This window comes from Garra rufa, chromosome 1 (genome assembly GCF_049309525.1).
Source record: "Garra rufa chromosome 1, GarRuf1.0, whole genome shotgun sequence".
NCBI classification, from domain to species: Eukaryota; Metazoa; Chordata; class Actinopteri; order Cypriniformes; family Cyprinidae; genus Garra; species Garra rufa.
Window position 1 is genome coordinate 24,036,055 of NC_133361.1, and position 15,916 is coordinate 24,051,970.

A 15,916-nucleotide genomic window follows, 5' to 3' on the forward strand; every position below is an offset into this window, starting at 1 on the left:
GTGTAGATGACACGAAGCAGCGGAAGGTAGCTACATTAAAAACACATGGACGCTATTTGAATGGGTTCCTATGGAAACTGGAACAGAAAAGCATTCAATCTGACGTTAGAATCATAGACTGTATAAAATATGGACGTAGTATCCGTGACGTCACCCGTAGGATTCTGAAGCGCTATTTTGAAGCCTATAGTGGGCGGGAGTCGGCCGTCGCCATCTTGGAATCGCGTCACCGCGCGTCACTCCCGGATAATCAAAAATGGGCAAAAAGGCGGGACGCGGGTGGAGCTGGTTGCTGAAACCACGCCCGCCTAGCGCGCCAGTGGTGAGAGCAGCGGCAATCCCCCTGTCACTCAAGTGACCACGCCTTTAATTATGCAGAACTTTAAGGCTTAATATAACTTATACGGATGAGTTATAAAAAAATTCACCCCCCTCACAGTTGACATGTAGGGCAAAACTAGCTATATAGACCAAAACCATTTTTTGAACCAGGCTGTAAACATACTTTTTTCTGCTGTAAAGTTGGGCATTTTAACATGGGGAGTCAATGGGACTGACTCCCTTCTGCAGCCAGTCTCTAGCGGCCAGTCGATGAATTGCAGTTTAAGTCACTTCCGTGTTGGTTTCAATAGAGAGAGCGGGAGGTTGCCCCTTGGTTAGAATTCGTAATGGCGACGCTCATCGTTTACTCAGGAAAAAGGGGTTGTGGCTAGAAGGGATACGTGTACGACCGGAAACTAACAATGAAATTAATTTTTCTACCTATTAGAGTGTGTTTTTTTTAACGTCTACACCTACCCCAACCCTAAACTTAGCCCTTACTATAATAAAAAAAAACAGTATTATTGTTGTACAGTGTGATAAAAATAATGTTAGATTGATGTGCGCATGCCCAGTAGCGAATCATGTATCCCTTCTAGTCTTTACCGGAAAAAGGTCTATAGCTCTAGTAAAAGACGCGTCGTTGACTGATGATGTCATAACCGCACGTCACCTGTAGGTGGCAGCAGTGCGCTGGTGTTTGTGCTGCGCTGCTGTTCGGCGTCTCAGTAGAGGAAGAGCTGCAGGTTGTGTTGAGAGATGTGGTATCCGCCTTTCTCTCACATTCCAGAACATACTCCCTAAACTCCTGCTATAACCCTCCTCAACAGTTATCTTTTATAATGATTAAATTATAACCCCGACGTCCCAGCGGTTCATGGTTTCCTCCCTGTCAGTGTTAGTTTGGTAAGTGTCGTGATGTCTAGAGGATGCTAACATGCTAACTCACATTACTGTTAGCTGCTTTAGCTTCAGTCTATGAATAGAAACATGTTAGGCTGCTTTAATCCTGAAACTTAAACACATTAAAGTGCTTTTCCAGTGGTCGCTATGAGTTTAGTTAATCGTTTTTAGTCAGGTTGCTGTTAAGAGTTTGCATGTTGGATGACTGTGTAAATAAACATGGCAGAACTAAATACTTTGTTATTTGTTTTTGATGTTGTGAATGATATATGTGACCCTGGACCACAAAACCAGTGTTAAGTAGCACGGTTATATTTGTAGCAATAGCCGAAAATACATTGTATGGGTAAAAAATATCGATTTTTTTAATGCCAAAAATCATTAAGATCAAGTAAAGATCATGTTCCATGAAGATATTTTGTCAATTTCCTATCGTAAATATATCTAAACCTAATTTCTGATTAGTAATATGCATTTCTACAACTTTAAAGGCGATTTTCTCAGTATTTTGATCTCTTTGCACCCTCAGATTGCAGATTTTCAAATAGTTGTTTCTCGGCCAAATATTGTCATATCTTAACCATACAAAGCTTGTTTATTTAGTGTTGATGATGTATAAATATCAATTTTAAAAGAAATCTCAAAATTAAAAATTGACCCTTATGGTTGGTTTTGTTGTCCGGGGTCACAAACAGATTTATAATCCCCAAATTAAATCTGTTTAAATTAAAATAAAATTACTTTGCTTGCGTCCTAAATTTCTTAGAAATTTGTTCTGCTCTATCTTAGTGTGTTAATTGTGCTTAATGTATGAGAAATACAACATTATTTTAAAAATGAGCATGGAAGCACTTATTTATACTTGACATGTAGGAAATATTAATGCACTATAAGATATGTATAAATGCAAACTAAACCTGTTTCCACAGTCATAGCTGTAATAGCTATCTATCTATCTATCTATCTATCTATCTATCTATCTATCTATCTATCTGTCTGTCTCTGTATTTGCTATCTATCTGACTGTCTGTCTGTCTCTGTATTTGCTATCTATCTATATATCTATCTATCTGTCTGTCTGTCTCTGTATTAGCTGTCTGTCTGTCTGTCTGTCTGTCTGTCTGTCTGTCTGTCTCTGTATTAGCTGTCTGTCTGTCTGTCTGTCTCTGTATTAGCTGTCTGTCTATCTATCTGTCTGTCTGTCTGTCTCTGTATTAGCTGTCTATCTATCTGTCTGTCTCTGTATTAGCTGTCTGTCTGTCTATCTATCTGTCTCTGTATTAGCTGTCTATCTATCTGTCTGTCTGTCTCTGTATTAGCTGTCTATCTATCTGTCTGTCTCTGTATTAGCTGTCTATCTATCTGTCTGTCTCTGTATTAGCTATCTAGCTATCTATCTGTCTGTCTCTGTATTAGCTATCTATCTATCTGTCTGTCTCTGTATTAGCTGTCTATCTGTCTGTCTGTCTCTGTATTAGCTGTCTATCTGTCTGTCTGTCTCTGTATTAGCTGTCTATCTGTCTGTCTGTCTCTGTATTAGCTGTCTATCTATCTGTCTGTCTCTGTATTAGCTATCTAGCTATTTGTCTGTCTCTGTATTAGCTGTCTATCTGTCTGTCTGTCTCTGTATTAGCTGTCTATCTGTCTGTCTGTCTGTCTGTCTGTCTGTCTGTCTGTCTCTGTATTAGCTGTCTATCTAGCTGTCTGTCTCTGTATTAGCTGTCTGTCTGTCTGTCTGTCTGTCTGTCTGTCTGTCTGTCTGTCTGTCTCTGTATTAGCTGTCTGTCTGTCTATCTATCTGTCTCTGTATTAGCTGTCTATCTATCTGTCTGTCTGTCTCTGTATTAGCTGTCTATCTATCTGTCTGTCTCTGTATTAGCTGTCTATCTATCTGTCTGTCTCTGTATTAGCTATCTAGCTATCTATCTGTCTGTCTCTGTATTAGCTATCTATCTATCTGTCTGTCTCTGTATTAGCTGTCTATCTGTCTGTCTGTCTGTCTGTCTGTCTGTCTGTCTGTCTCTATATTAGCTATCTATCTGTCTGTCTCTGTATTAGCTGTCTATCTGTCTGTCTGTCTCTGTATTAGCTGTCTATCTGTCTGTCTGTCTGTCTCTGTATTAGCTGTCTATCTGTCTGTCTGTCTGTCTGTCTGTCTCTATATTAGCTGTCTGTCTGTCTGTCTGTCTCTGTATTAGCTGTCTGTCTATCTATCTGTCTGTCTCTGTATTAGCTGTCTAGCTATTTGTCTGTCTCTGTATTAGTTGTCTATCCGTCTGTATGTCTCTGTATTAGCTGTCTATCTGTCTGTCTGTCTCTGTATTAGCTGTATATCTGTCTGTCTGTCTCTGTATTAGCTGTCTATCTGTCTGTCTGTCTGTCTGTCTGTCTCTGTATTAGCTGTCTATCTAGCTGTCTGTCTCTGTATTAGCTGTCTATCTATCTGTCTGTCTCTGTATTAGCTGTCTATCTGTCTGTCTCTGTATTAGCTGTCTGTCTGTCTGTCTGTCTGTCTGTCTGTCTGTCTGTCTGTCTGTCTGTCTGTCTGTCTGTCTGTCTCTATATTAGCTGTCTGTCTGTCTGTCTGTCTGTCTCTGTATTAGCTGTCTATCTAGCTGTCTGTCTATCTATCTGTCTGTCTGTCTCTGTATTAGCTGTCTAGCTATTTGTCTGTCTCTGTATTAGCTGTCTGTCTGTCTGTCTGTCTGTCTCTGTATTAGCTGTCTATCTGTCTGTCTGTCTGTCTGTCTGTCTGTCTGTCTGTCTGTCTCTGTATTAGCTGTCTATCTAGCTGTCTGTCTCTGTATTAGCTGTCTGTCTGTCTGTCTGTCTGTCTGTCTGTCTGTCTGTCTGTCTGTCTGTCTGTCTCTGTATTAGCTGTCTGTCTGTCTATCTATCTGTCTCTGTATTAGCTGTCTATCTATCTGTCTGTCTCTGTATTAGCTGTCTAGCTATCTGTCTGTCTGTCTCTGTATTAGCTGTCTATCTATCTGTCTGTCTCTGTATTAGCTATCTAGCTATCTATCTGTCTGTCTCTGTATTAGCTGTCTATCTGTCTGTCTGTCTCTGTATTAGCTGTCTATCTGTCTGTCTGTCTCTGTATTAGCTGTCTATCTGTCTGTCTGTCTCTGTATTAGCTGTCTATCTGTCTGTCTGTCTCTGTATTAGCTGTCTATCTGTCTGTCTGTCTCTGTATTAGCTGTCTATCTATCTGTCTGTCTGTCTGTCTGTCTGTCTGTCTGTCTATCTATCTTTTTTGCTTGTTTATTAAATTTGTTACAAATATATCTTTTTTGATCCCAGTTTGTCCATCTTTGTATGACAGGTCTGGAGATTTCCTTTGAATGGGTTGAACTCAAGACACTTGTACTTCGATTTGGGCACATAAAGAACATTATTGAAGGTGTTGCGCAGACCCCATTTGTATTTAAACATTGTGCCTGTGCCTGTACAGTAAACGAAGACTGCAGCACCTAAAATGCCACTTGGATTGGGACGCAGAAAGAAAGCATCTCCGCTGGTGGAGAACGAGGAGGCCGAGCCCATCCGGGCTGGACTGAACGTCCCAGGCTTGGATGGCCTGGATGGTGGCAGAGTCAGCCTGGGAGAAGGAGCTGCCCACGAGGGCTTACCACCTCCACCAACCAGCCTGCGACCCCGTCTGATCTTCCACACCCAGCTGGCTCACGGCAGCCCCACGGGTCGCATTGAGGGCTTTAGCAATGTGCGTGAGCTCTACGCTAAGATAGGAGAGGCGTTTGGGATCCCTCCAACAGAGGTGAGCGGCATTTCTCTTTGCTTTATAAAAAACAGGTCTTGATGATTATACTAATTAAATGCTTATTTCTTTTCTCAGGTGATGTTTTGCACACTGAATACTCACAAAGTGGATATGGACAAACTTTTGGGTGGCCAGATTGGATTGGAGGACTTTATATTTGCTCACGTGAAGGGCCAGAAGAAAGAAGTGGAGGTCTTTAAAGGAGAGGATGCACTGGGGCTCACCATTACTGATAATGGAGCTGGCTATGCTTTCATTAAGGTGAGAGGAATTACCAGGGATTTTAGTGATAGTTTATCCAGAAATGAAAAATCTGTGATTAATTAATCATGCCATTCCAAACCTGTGAGACCTTCATTCATCTTTGAAACACAAATTAAGATATTTTTGATGAAATCCAAGAGCTTTCTGACCTTGCATAGACAGCAACGCAACTACTACATTCAAGGCCCAGAAAGGTTGTAAGGAAATCAATAAAGCATCCATGTGGAATCAGGGGTTCAACCTTAATTTTTATAAATCTATGAAAGTACATTTTGTGCTCAAAGAGAACAAAAATTTATTCAAATTTATTCAACAATTTATTCGAACTGCTTTCCAGAACACCTGTAATCATCTGAAAATCATCTGTTTTCTTTGCAGAGAATAAGAGAAGGCAGTATTATTCATCAGATCCAGGTCATCAACGTGGGTGACATGATCGAGTCAATCAACGGGCAGATACTCATTGGTTGCCGCCATTATGAGGTTGCCAAGATGCTGAAGGAATTGCCCAAAGGGAAAACATTTGTCCTGAAGCTGGTGGAACCTTTGAAGGCATTTGGTAAGTGTATTTTTTTATGTCTTGTAGCTGACATTGACAGCACAGTGAATCTTATGATGATATTTTTTTTTTTACCCTTTTTATTAAAGACATGATTAGTCAGCGGTCGGGAAGCAAGTCCGGCTCTGCACAGTTAGGAACGGGCAGAGGAACTCTGCGCCTGAGGTCTAAAGGACCGGCCACCGTAGAGGAACTGGTAAGACAAAAATGAAAATTACCCCTTGATTTATTCACCATCCAAGGTGTATATGACTTTATTCTTTCAGATGAATACAATCGGAGTTGTTTTAAAAAATGTTCTGACTAGAGCTTACGGTACATCCTACGTCATCCGCTGAACAGTTAGCAGAAGCAAGATTACGGTGTATAAAGTTTTAAATATGGATATTTTTCTTACACAAACACATCGATTCACAAATTCGGAAAAGCCTTTATTAACCTCTGGAGCCATGTGGAGCACTTTATATGAAATGGATGCACTTTTATTTGCTTCAAAATCTCAGCAGCCATTCACTGCCATTATAAAGCTGGAAAGAGCCAGGACATTTTTTAATATAACTCTGATTGTATTCATCTGAAAAAAGAAAGTCATATACACCTAGAATGGCTTGAGAGAACTATCCCTTTAAATATATACAAGGCAAGGCAAGGCAAGTTTATTTATATAGCACATTTCATACACAATGGTAATTCAAAGTGCTGTACATAACAGGGAATTAAAAACATAATAGCATAAAAATCATACAAATTTATAATAATCACAACAATAAAAACAAAATTTAAGAACATTTAAGATGATTTAAAAAAAATTATTTAAAATTAATTAATACAGTAAAATGATTATACATAAAATAATGCAATCTGTTCAGACGTAGCACAGTGCTCATTCAATAAATGCACAACTGAACAGATGAGTTTTGAGTCTGCATTTAAATGTGGCTAATGTATTAGCACAGTCATTCCCAAAGGCGGGGTCCCGACCCACAAGTGGGTCGCGGGAGATTTTGTATGGGTCGCCAAGTCGAGCACTATTTTTCAGTGCGCTATATACTCTTGATTAAAATTTATGTGTAGTTCACCTATTAGCCGCACGAGGGAGCTCGTCGTTTTCTTCTTCTGCTTTCTTTTTTGTTGTTGTTCTTTAGCTGCGCTCTGCATCGCCTGTTTCACACAAACTTCGTCTGCAGTGCGTATGCGTTGCGTATTTTTTTCCGCACCCACGGATTGGAGCGTTCACACTGCACGCGGTTGCTGTCCGGTAGTGCGTCCCAGAAGCAGTGCGTTTGCAGCAGAGAAGTATTTTTTGCTGTGCTGCATGCGCTGAATTAAAGTGACAGCACATTTTTCGCTGTAAAAATGAACATGGATTGACACGAAAATGTCCCATAAATGCATATAAATGAAGTCCACTGTTTCACAGTCAACACGTGGCTTTTTGGCTAGGTTTAAAATAAGGAAAAGTACAGTTTTAAAGAAAAAGGGAACATAATACGTGCACTTGTCCAGGTAGAAAAGTTCTTTAGGATTGTTTTTAATAAAGATTTAATGCGAAACCAGCATGAGAGCCGATTGTTTCTGTCTGTGGTAAGTTTTAATTAAAATATTTTTTGATAGCCCAGTTTCAACTAGAAAAGGAAGCTATAGCCTCCCTATGTTGTGTTAAAATGTGTTGCAACTTGCTTGAGCAACTTAATATACAAATCTAGAAGTCAAGTGCATTGAATAATATGTTGTTTTTTATTGAGTTTAAACGTGCATGTCTGTTATTGTATTAGTGAACTGTGATAAAAGAGGATCACAATGCTAAAAAAGCACTTTTGGATTTGAAATCAAAATAACGGATAAATATTGTGTTTGTGTTAAACAGCATTTTCTGCAAATCTGCATTTTACTTTTAAAAAAAAAAGTGCTTTGTCAAATATCTGTATCTCTTTTAAATAGTTAAGTGGAAGCATGACCTTAAAAATGGTCATACATAATTTGTTAATGCATAAATTCTCTTCGTGATATTTGAACTATATGGGCCTAATGTTTATTGGGTCACAAGGATTTATCGACTTTAAAATGTGGGTTCCCAGAAAAAAAGTTTGGGAAACACTGTATTAGCACATCTGATCTCTTCTGGAAGCTGATTCCAACTACGGGCGGCATAATGGCTAAAAGCGGATTCACCTTGTTTTGTGTGAACTCTTGATATTACTAACTGACTCGATCCTAGTGATCTGAGTTGTCTGTTAGGTTTATATTCAGTGAGCATATCTGCAATGTATGTAGGTCCTAGGCCATTGAGTGCTTTATAAACAAGTAAAAGTACTTTAAAATCTATCCTAAACATAACTGGAAGCCAGTGTAAGGACCTGAGGACTGGTGTAATATGCTCAGATTTTTTGGTTCTAGTCAGAATCCTGGCAGCAGCGTTCTGTATGAGCTGCAGCTGTCTAATGGTCTTCTTGGGAAGGCCGGTGAGGAGACCATTACAATAGTCCACCCTGCTGCTGATAAAGGCATGAACAAGTTTCTCCAAGTCTTGACGGGAAACAAAACAGCTAATTCTTGCAATGTTTTTGAGATGATAGTATGCTGATTTAGTTACTGCTTTGACATGGCTACTGAAACTGAGGTCTGACTCCAGAATCACACCCAGATTCTTGACTTTTTGTTTTTTGACCCCTAGCATCAAGGTACGCATTTACCTTATGGACTTCATCTTTGTTCCCAAATGCAATGACTTCTGTTTTCTCCTTGTTTAACTGTAAAAAGTTTTGGCACATCCAACTGTTAATTTCATCAATGCATTGGCAGAGGGAGTCAATGGGGCTGTAGTCATTTGGCGATAAGGCTAGGTAGATCTGGGTATCATCTGCATAGCTGTGATATGCTATTTGGTTCTTTCTCATTATTTGACTTAGTGGGAGCATATACAGGCTGAACAGCAGCGGGGCTAGAATTGAGCCTTGTGGGACTCCGCATGTCACAGACGTCCACTTAGACTTATGTTCTCCTATACTTACGTAATATCCTCTCTCTTCTAAGTATGACCTGAACCATTTGAGAACCATCCCAGAAAGCCCGACCCAGTTTTCCAGTCTGTTTAAAAGAATGTTGTGATCGACAGTGTCGAACGCAGCACTGAGATCTAGTAGTACCAGCACTGAGTCTGAATTTAGGCGAATATCATTTATTATCTTTATGAGCGCTGTCTCTGTGATATGATGTTGTCTGAAGCCAGATTGGAAATGGTCCAGGTATCCATTTGAGTTTATGTAGTGATTCAGCTGATTGAAAACAACCTTTTCAATAATCTTACCTATAAAAGGAAGATTTGATATTGGTCTATAGTTGCTCAATATGGTGTTATCAAGATTTTTCTTTTTCAGAAGGGGCTTAACAGCTGCAGTTTTCAGGGAGTTTGGAAAAAAACACTTCTAAGAGATCTGCTTCTAAACAGTTAAGCACACTTTTGAAAAAAGATGTGGGAAGTGTGTCGAGGTGGCAGGTTGACGATTTGAGGTGCTGTACTGTTTCTTCCAAAATGTTGCTATCGATTGCTTCAAAAGTAGACATAATGACTTCTTTTTGAAATTGCGGTCGAATCTGTCTGACCTCTGCATAACTTGAGGGTGTGCTAATTGTCTTTCTGATATTATTGATCTTCTCAGAAAAGAAGGAAGCAAACTCATCGCACTTGCTGTCGGAGAGCATTTCACTAGGGATCTGACTAGGGGGTTCGTTAGTCTCTCAACGGTAGCAAAAGGAGTGCGAGTGTTGTTTAAGTTCCTGTTTATAAGGTTTGAGAAGAACATTTGTCTAGCTTTACCTAGTTCAGCATTGAAAGCATGAAGGCTGTCTTTATAGATGCTATAGTGAATTTCGAGTTTCGTCTTCCGCCACATCCGCTCAGCTTTTCTGCATTGTCTTTTCATACTCTGTACTACTGTTGATTTTCTCCACAGCGATTTATGTTCGCCAGAAATTCTGATTTTTACAGGTGCGATGTCATCAAAGACATTCTTAACTTTTGAGTCAAAGGACTCTAGAGCAATCTTAGTTTGATGCAGAATAGGCCTCAGATTAGATGAGTCAACCGTACGGCTTGGGATGGCCTTAGACTTTCTATCACATATTAAAACAGAAATAGGGAAAACTACAGGCACACTGGGTTCCCGCTTGTTCTGTAAACATTGCTGAGTGTTGCTGTTATCATAGCGGGGACCCGACACATATCACTGAGAGCTGTTATCAGTTGTTTTTGGTTCACTCACAGCAGACGGAGGAGGGTTTGGGCCCTGACGTTGTGGCAGCGGCCGGAGAGCTCTCACAGGAGGAGGAGGAGGGCGAGCTGGACCCACAGGTTTTGGTGGTTGTGGTGCCCGCCGTTTTTTAGTTGATAACTGGGGGCTTGCAGCAAAAGAGTGGGAGAGTCTGGTTCCAGCATATACCAGTTCCTCCATTTTCTGTGAGAAGCTTAGAAGTGGAGATGCTGGAGAGAGGGATAATGTGTCTGGTGAATGGAGCTCTGGCTCTGGTGTTTCTAGTGGCTGAAAAATGTTGTCCTGGCTTCCCTGGCTGTTTACCAGAAAGTCGTCCTTCGGTGCTGAGTCTTGGAGCTGTTGCAGTACGTCACAGTCTGTCTGTGATGAGCTCTGTGGGCAGGACTCAGCCAGGAAAGTGTCCATAAGCAGTACTTATTGTGGCTGTGTGGCGTTATCAGTGTCCTTGTGGGTTGTGTTGACCATATGATGACTCTGAAGCTGATAAGATGTCCTGTCGTCACGCAAACATTGTCCAAGTGTGTGTGTGCCATTCATGTTGGGTAGACTGGCACATTCCACTGATGGATGCCGGAGTGAAAAATAGATGAATACAGTGAACTCAGATCAGTTCAGTTCAGTTCATGAGTCAGCGAATATGTAATTGGAAAGTTGTGGGGATTTCTAGATGTCTACTAATCAAAGAACCGGCTTCATTGACTAAACGCGCCTCACAACATCGTGCGATTAATCGTGCAGCCCTACTTGATATGTACACTACCAGTCAAAAATTTTTGAACATTACTCCAGTCTTTAGTGTCACATGACTGATTTGCTGTTCAAGAAACATTTATTATTATTATCAATACTTAAAACAGCATTTATCTGAAATAAAAAGCATTTGTAATATTATACACTATACTATTCAAAAGCTTGGAGTCAGTATATATTTTTTTCTTTTGGGGAAAGAAATGATAGAAATTAATACTTTTATTTAGCAAGGATGATTTAAATTTTTCAAAAGTGATGATAAAGTCATTTATAATGTTACAAATGTTACAATTTATAATGTTTTTTTTTTTGATAAATGCTGTTATTCTGAATGTTCTATTCATCAAAGAACCCTGAAAAAACACTCAGCAAAATACTCAGCTGTTTTCAACATGATGATAATGTTTTTTTGAGCAGTAAATCAGAATATTATAATAATTTCTGAAGGATCATGTGACTGAAGTAATGATGCTAAAATATATATAAAAATTTAAAATATAGAAAATATACCCAAATAGGCAACAGTTATATTAAGTAGTAAAAAATATTTTAAAATTGTATTGTTTTTGCAAATAAATGCAGGCTTGGTGAGCAGATGAGACTTCTTTAAAAAATATTACTGTTTAAAACACTGGAAGTGTATATGTTTTTCATTTCTATATGTGAGTCATAAACCTGGAATATTATGGAACTTATAATTCATGGCTAGAAGCAGAAATTATAGAAATACATGTATACATAAATGTATAGAAATTACATTTACATGCATGAAATCAGTTAAATATTAAAAAGATTTTTATGTATACTTTTTTAAATTTAATGCATGAAATCAAACATTTTCTTCACAAAACTGCAAAATTGCAAAAAGCTGGAAATGTGTTACTATTATAGATGTTATATTATTATATGCATTGTTACAGTTATAATGTGACTTCATATATATTCATAAACACATTTACAGTCAGCAATGCAAAATGTCAGTGTGTTTTGTAGTTTTATTTGTTATTTTACCTCATGCTGTGCCAGCTAGATAACATTATCTTGGTAATAACCAAACACAATTGCACCGTTATCATAATTTTTAGCTGAGCAATGTAATCTGTAATATTTTCATTTATTCTTTGTGTTGCAGCCGTCAGCATTTGAAGAAAAAGCTATCGAGAAAGTTGATGATCTATTGGAGAGCTACATGGGCATTAGAGACAGTGAACTTGGTATGTTTCTCTGCATATATTTCAGTTTTTTTATGTACAGTTTTCTGTTTTTAAGTGGCATTTCTAACTCCCACACTTATTTACAGCTGCCACGATGGTGGAGCTCGGCAAGGACAAAAAGAACCCGGATGAGTTTGCCGAAGCGCTGGACGAGACTCTGGGTGATTTTGCGTTTCCAGATGAGTTTGTGTTTGATGTGTGGGGTGCCATAGGCGATGCAAAGGTCGGTCGTGTGTAATTCTAGAAATGGCTGAAACTGGTAATTCTAGAAAACACTGCTTTAGGAACACTATTGAGTTTTATTTTCGTTGATTTTGGGAGCATACGCTGGGATGCTTTTACGAACGCTGGAAACACTTGTATGTAGGCCTCTAACACTCACTTTTTTTTAAGATGCAAATGTTATCAAGACACTACGTCGAATGCATTTTAAAATTGTATTCATTTGACTAGGTTGAGCCTAATCACCTATATGAAATGTCTTATTTAGTAGGATATTAAGCAGAAAATGCTGAGACTCATTGAATTTGCAAGGCGTTTGCTCCAGGGCCCATGTTTGGCACCCCTGTGAGGTTATTCTGTTACAAACTGTGACTTTCACTTGCACTGTGTTGCCCAACGTTGTATAAATTGCACGGTAAGGCACAGAACACGCAGTGCAGAGATCGAGGCAATGCTGGTTTGCACTGTAGTGACCTCTGCGGTGTGGATCTCACCCGTCCCATGGCAGAATCATGGACCATTTGTCTTATCAACACTATAATGATTCCCTAAAGCATGTGCTGTCTTGTTACGTACTCTTGTTTTCTCTTATACAAAGGATTTCAAGTGGCTTTGAAGTTGTTGCAATGAACCGTTTCTAAATGACCTCTAGTGCTTTACATTTCCAGTTCTGTGGCTTAGCTCTTATTTTAAAAGAGTAAAAGAAACGGGAAAGAAATAAACAAAAAAACCATCAGTTTTCATTTCAGTAGTGTGGTAAACTGCCACCTAATGCCAAACATAAGGAAATCTTTTTCTTTTTTATCAGTGAAGTCAGTATTAAGAAGTATCATGAAGTATTACAGATAGTGTTTCAGCTGTTACAGTATTTATCCTTCAAAGGAATAGTGGAGGAAGTATGAAGGGCTTTAAAGTTGGGCTGGACAATAGGGTACTTTCAAACAAACCATGATTTGGTTGTATATCGGCACGGCTGTGATTCGGTCGTAAGTAGGTAAGCACAGCGTACCGATATGCAGCCATATCACACAGCTACGAGTTTGATTTAGCGATTATACAACAGTTTCGATGGCACAAGTGTGTAAATACATAAGAAACAACAATGGAGTGTCTTTAGAAACCCTCTTTTGTGCAAACTACTTCCTTTCGCCATGGATTCAAATCTCAAGTTTACAGTTTAACAGCTGAGCCCAAGCCTCCGTTACATTGAAAGTTTATAATATTACTGTATTAAAAGCTCACTGTATGTTGAGTCGAGTATTATGAGAAAGAGATGGACTGAGCGATCTGATACAGCATTCATTCTTCAGTTCAATCTCATATTCACGATAAAACATTATGAACATAATAACATAATGTTAAAACATAATGTCCGATGAGGAAAGCGATGTCTTTGTCGTAACATCAATATCCATCTTCTAAGGGTGATTTATGGTAACAGTGTTTCTGTGAATTTTTTAGCTGTATCAAGCTGTTGTTAAAACTAAAAGTTTTTACTGCTGACTCATAAAAAGTCTCTTATCTCCCATCTAATGGCGGAACTAAAATCACCATCACAAATGCACACACCGTTTTTCAATGCTAAATATTATTAAATACTACTATTGTTTATATAAAATATGGAATTAAATACTACTACTATTTATATAAAATGTTATTTAATAAATGATAATATTTAATAAACAACAGCAACAGCCATCATAAAAGTTACCAGGACATTCAGTCAAAAGTACACAGGCAGTGCTCTGATATACAGCATTGAATTTACACAAACATGATGAGATTTTGCAGAAACTGGAACAAATAATAGATTAATGAGACCAAAGACTGTCCATTAGATTTAACAAAACTACTATCTTATGTTTAACCACTATAGAGACATCAGAGTCAACGGCAAATTCCAGAAGATCTGGCCAAGGTGAGGCTGCTCTCAACGGGTTCATGAGCGATTAACAGCCGCTGACACCCTGAAGCCTCTCCGAAAGTTTTCAAATAGATGTTATCTTTATTAACAAATCACATATTTGAAGTCTAAACAAGTACGTCCTCACCTAAAAACTCTTAAACTACATTCCGTGACACAAAAACAGTATTATTTATAAAATTATGGTGGATTTGGGCATCCACCATGACACTCGCTGTGAGAAATACCACAAGTGCAGTTCTGTTATTACTAGAATATTGCACTCCCCACATTTGATTTAAGGACCAAAAAGAACTGTTGTATATATACACATATTTGTGGTGTATATTTGATACATATTGTCCAGCCCTACTTTTAAGTGAATGTTAAAGCACTGATTGGAAGGAGTTAGATGGTATTGATTGTATAGTAGTGATTTGACTGTATATAGTATTGATGTGTTTACGGAAACTACACTACAGCCAGTCCAGTTAGCATTTCCAAGATACTGACAATAGTTCTGCAAATATGACCAAACACAGGCGTCTTACACTGAGCACAAGTTGCGTTATAAAGTTGGTGGAACTCAGATATAACTATTACTCTTTTATGCAGGCAGTTCAACACTGTAGTATTCCACATCTGTAACGTCAGAGCATGTTTGAAATGTAAAGTACTCATCATGTGATGGTTAAAACTTCAAACTTTATATTTCTTTTTTTTTTTTTTTTTTTTACTATTTAGCCGGGCGTCTTGTCTTATGGAAGATGTTTAAAGGACCCAGATCAAAAATTAAAAAGAAAAAAACAATTAAATGTTTTTGTGTTATTTTTTACATACTTAATGCTATCAGTGTAGCTTGGACACAGCTCTCTTGTCGTTGATTTACTTTGGACACAAATGCTTTTTGATAGTTTACACTGATGATGTAATGGTTTTGATGGACTCATGTTACACTGTCTCAGACTACATTCAAATGGCAATAATCATAATATAAGTCTGTTATATCTATGTTTTTTTCATCGACAGAAATGCTATTGCACCAAATTGTTCTTTGTTAGATTTCTCAACAATATTAAAACAAACAAAACGAGCTGTGTGGTTTTGTTTTTATGTTCCGGAAAGCAGTAGGTGTTTTCTTTTTACGGTTGTTCATTGAAACATGAGGTTCGTTCTCCTTGGCTGAATAACCTCACCAAGGGCATATTTTCATTCTTTAGTTACCATTGTGGACATGTAGGAGAACCAGTGACCAGCACTTAAAACACGTTTACGAGGTTACTGTGCATTGCAAAAGTATTTTTCACAGTTTATGTTAAAATGCTTTAAATTACTTTTTTCCCGCATCAATCTACACTCCATAGACCATAATGCTAAAGCAAAAAAACAGGTTTTTAACATATTTGCACATTTATTAAAAATAAAAAAAACCTGAAATGATTCCATTGCATAAGTATTTTGTGGAACATTTGAAATTTGGCTCAGGAGCATTCATGTTGCTTGTAGATGTTACCACACCTCGAGTGTAGTTAACTTTTTCAAATTCAATGCAAAGTCCCTGAGGTCAAAAGAACTGCCTGTAGAGCTCAGAGACAGGATTGTGTCAAGGCACAGATCTGGGAAAGACTTCAGAAAAAAATTGCTGCATTAAAGGTTCACAGAAGCATGTAGTCTCTGTTATCCTTAATGGAAGAATGCCTCCTGGCCAAACTGAGCAATTGATGGAGA

The 15,916-nt window shown here is 38.4% G+C and overlaps 1 protein-coding gene across 1 annotated transcript; it reads left to right on the plus strand.

The window, feature by feature from the left end:
• The first annotated feature begins 1,067 nt into the window (after window positions 1-1,067).
• gipc1 (GIPC PDZ domain containing family, member 1) lies at window positions 1,068-15,281 on the plus strand. The gene is made up of 7 exons (XM_073849209.1): window positions 1,068-1,227; window positions 4,679-5,002; window positions 5,081-5,266; window positions 5,648-5,828; window positions 5,918-6,024; window positions 11,982-12,063; window positions 12,150-15,281. The coding sequence occupies exons 2-7, from the start codon at window positions 4,703-4,705 to the stop codon at window positions 12,299-12,301; spliced, it is 1,008 nt and encodes a 335-aa protein (XP_073705310.1). The 5' UTR covers window positions 1,068-1,227; window positions 4,679-4,702; the 3' UTR covers window positions 12,302-15,281.
• The last annotated feature ends 635 nt before the right edge of the window (window positions 15,282-15,916 follow it).

Coding starts and splice junctions, on each gene's coding strand:
- gipc1 (XM_073849209.1), top strand. CDS start 4,703: ATGCCACTTGGATTGGGACGCAGAAAGAAAGCATCTCCGCTGGTGGAG. Junction 5,003..5,080: donor TTGGGATCCCTCCAACAGAG/GTGAGCGGCATT, acceptor TTCTTTTCTCAG/GTGATGTTTTGCACACTGAA. Junction 5,267..5,647: donor CTGGCTATGCTTTCATTAAG/GTGAGAGGAATT, acceptor TTTTCTTTGCAG/AGAATAAGAGAAGGCAGTAT.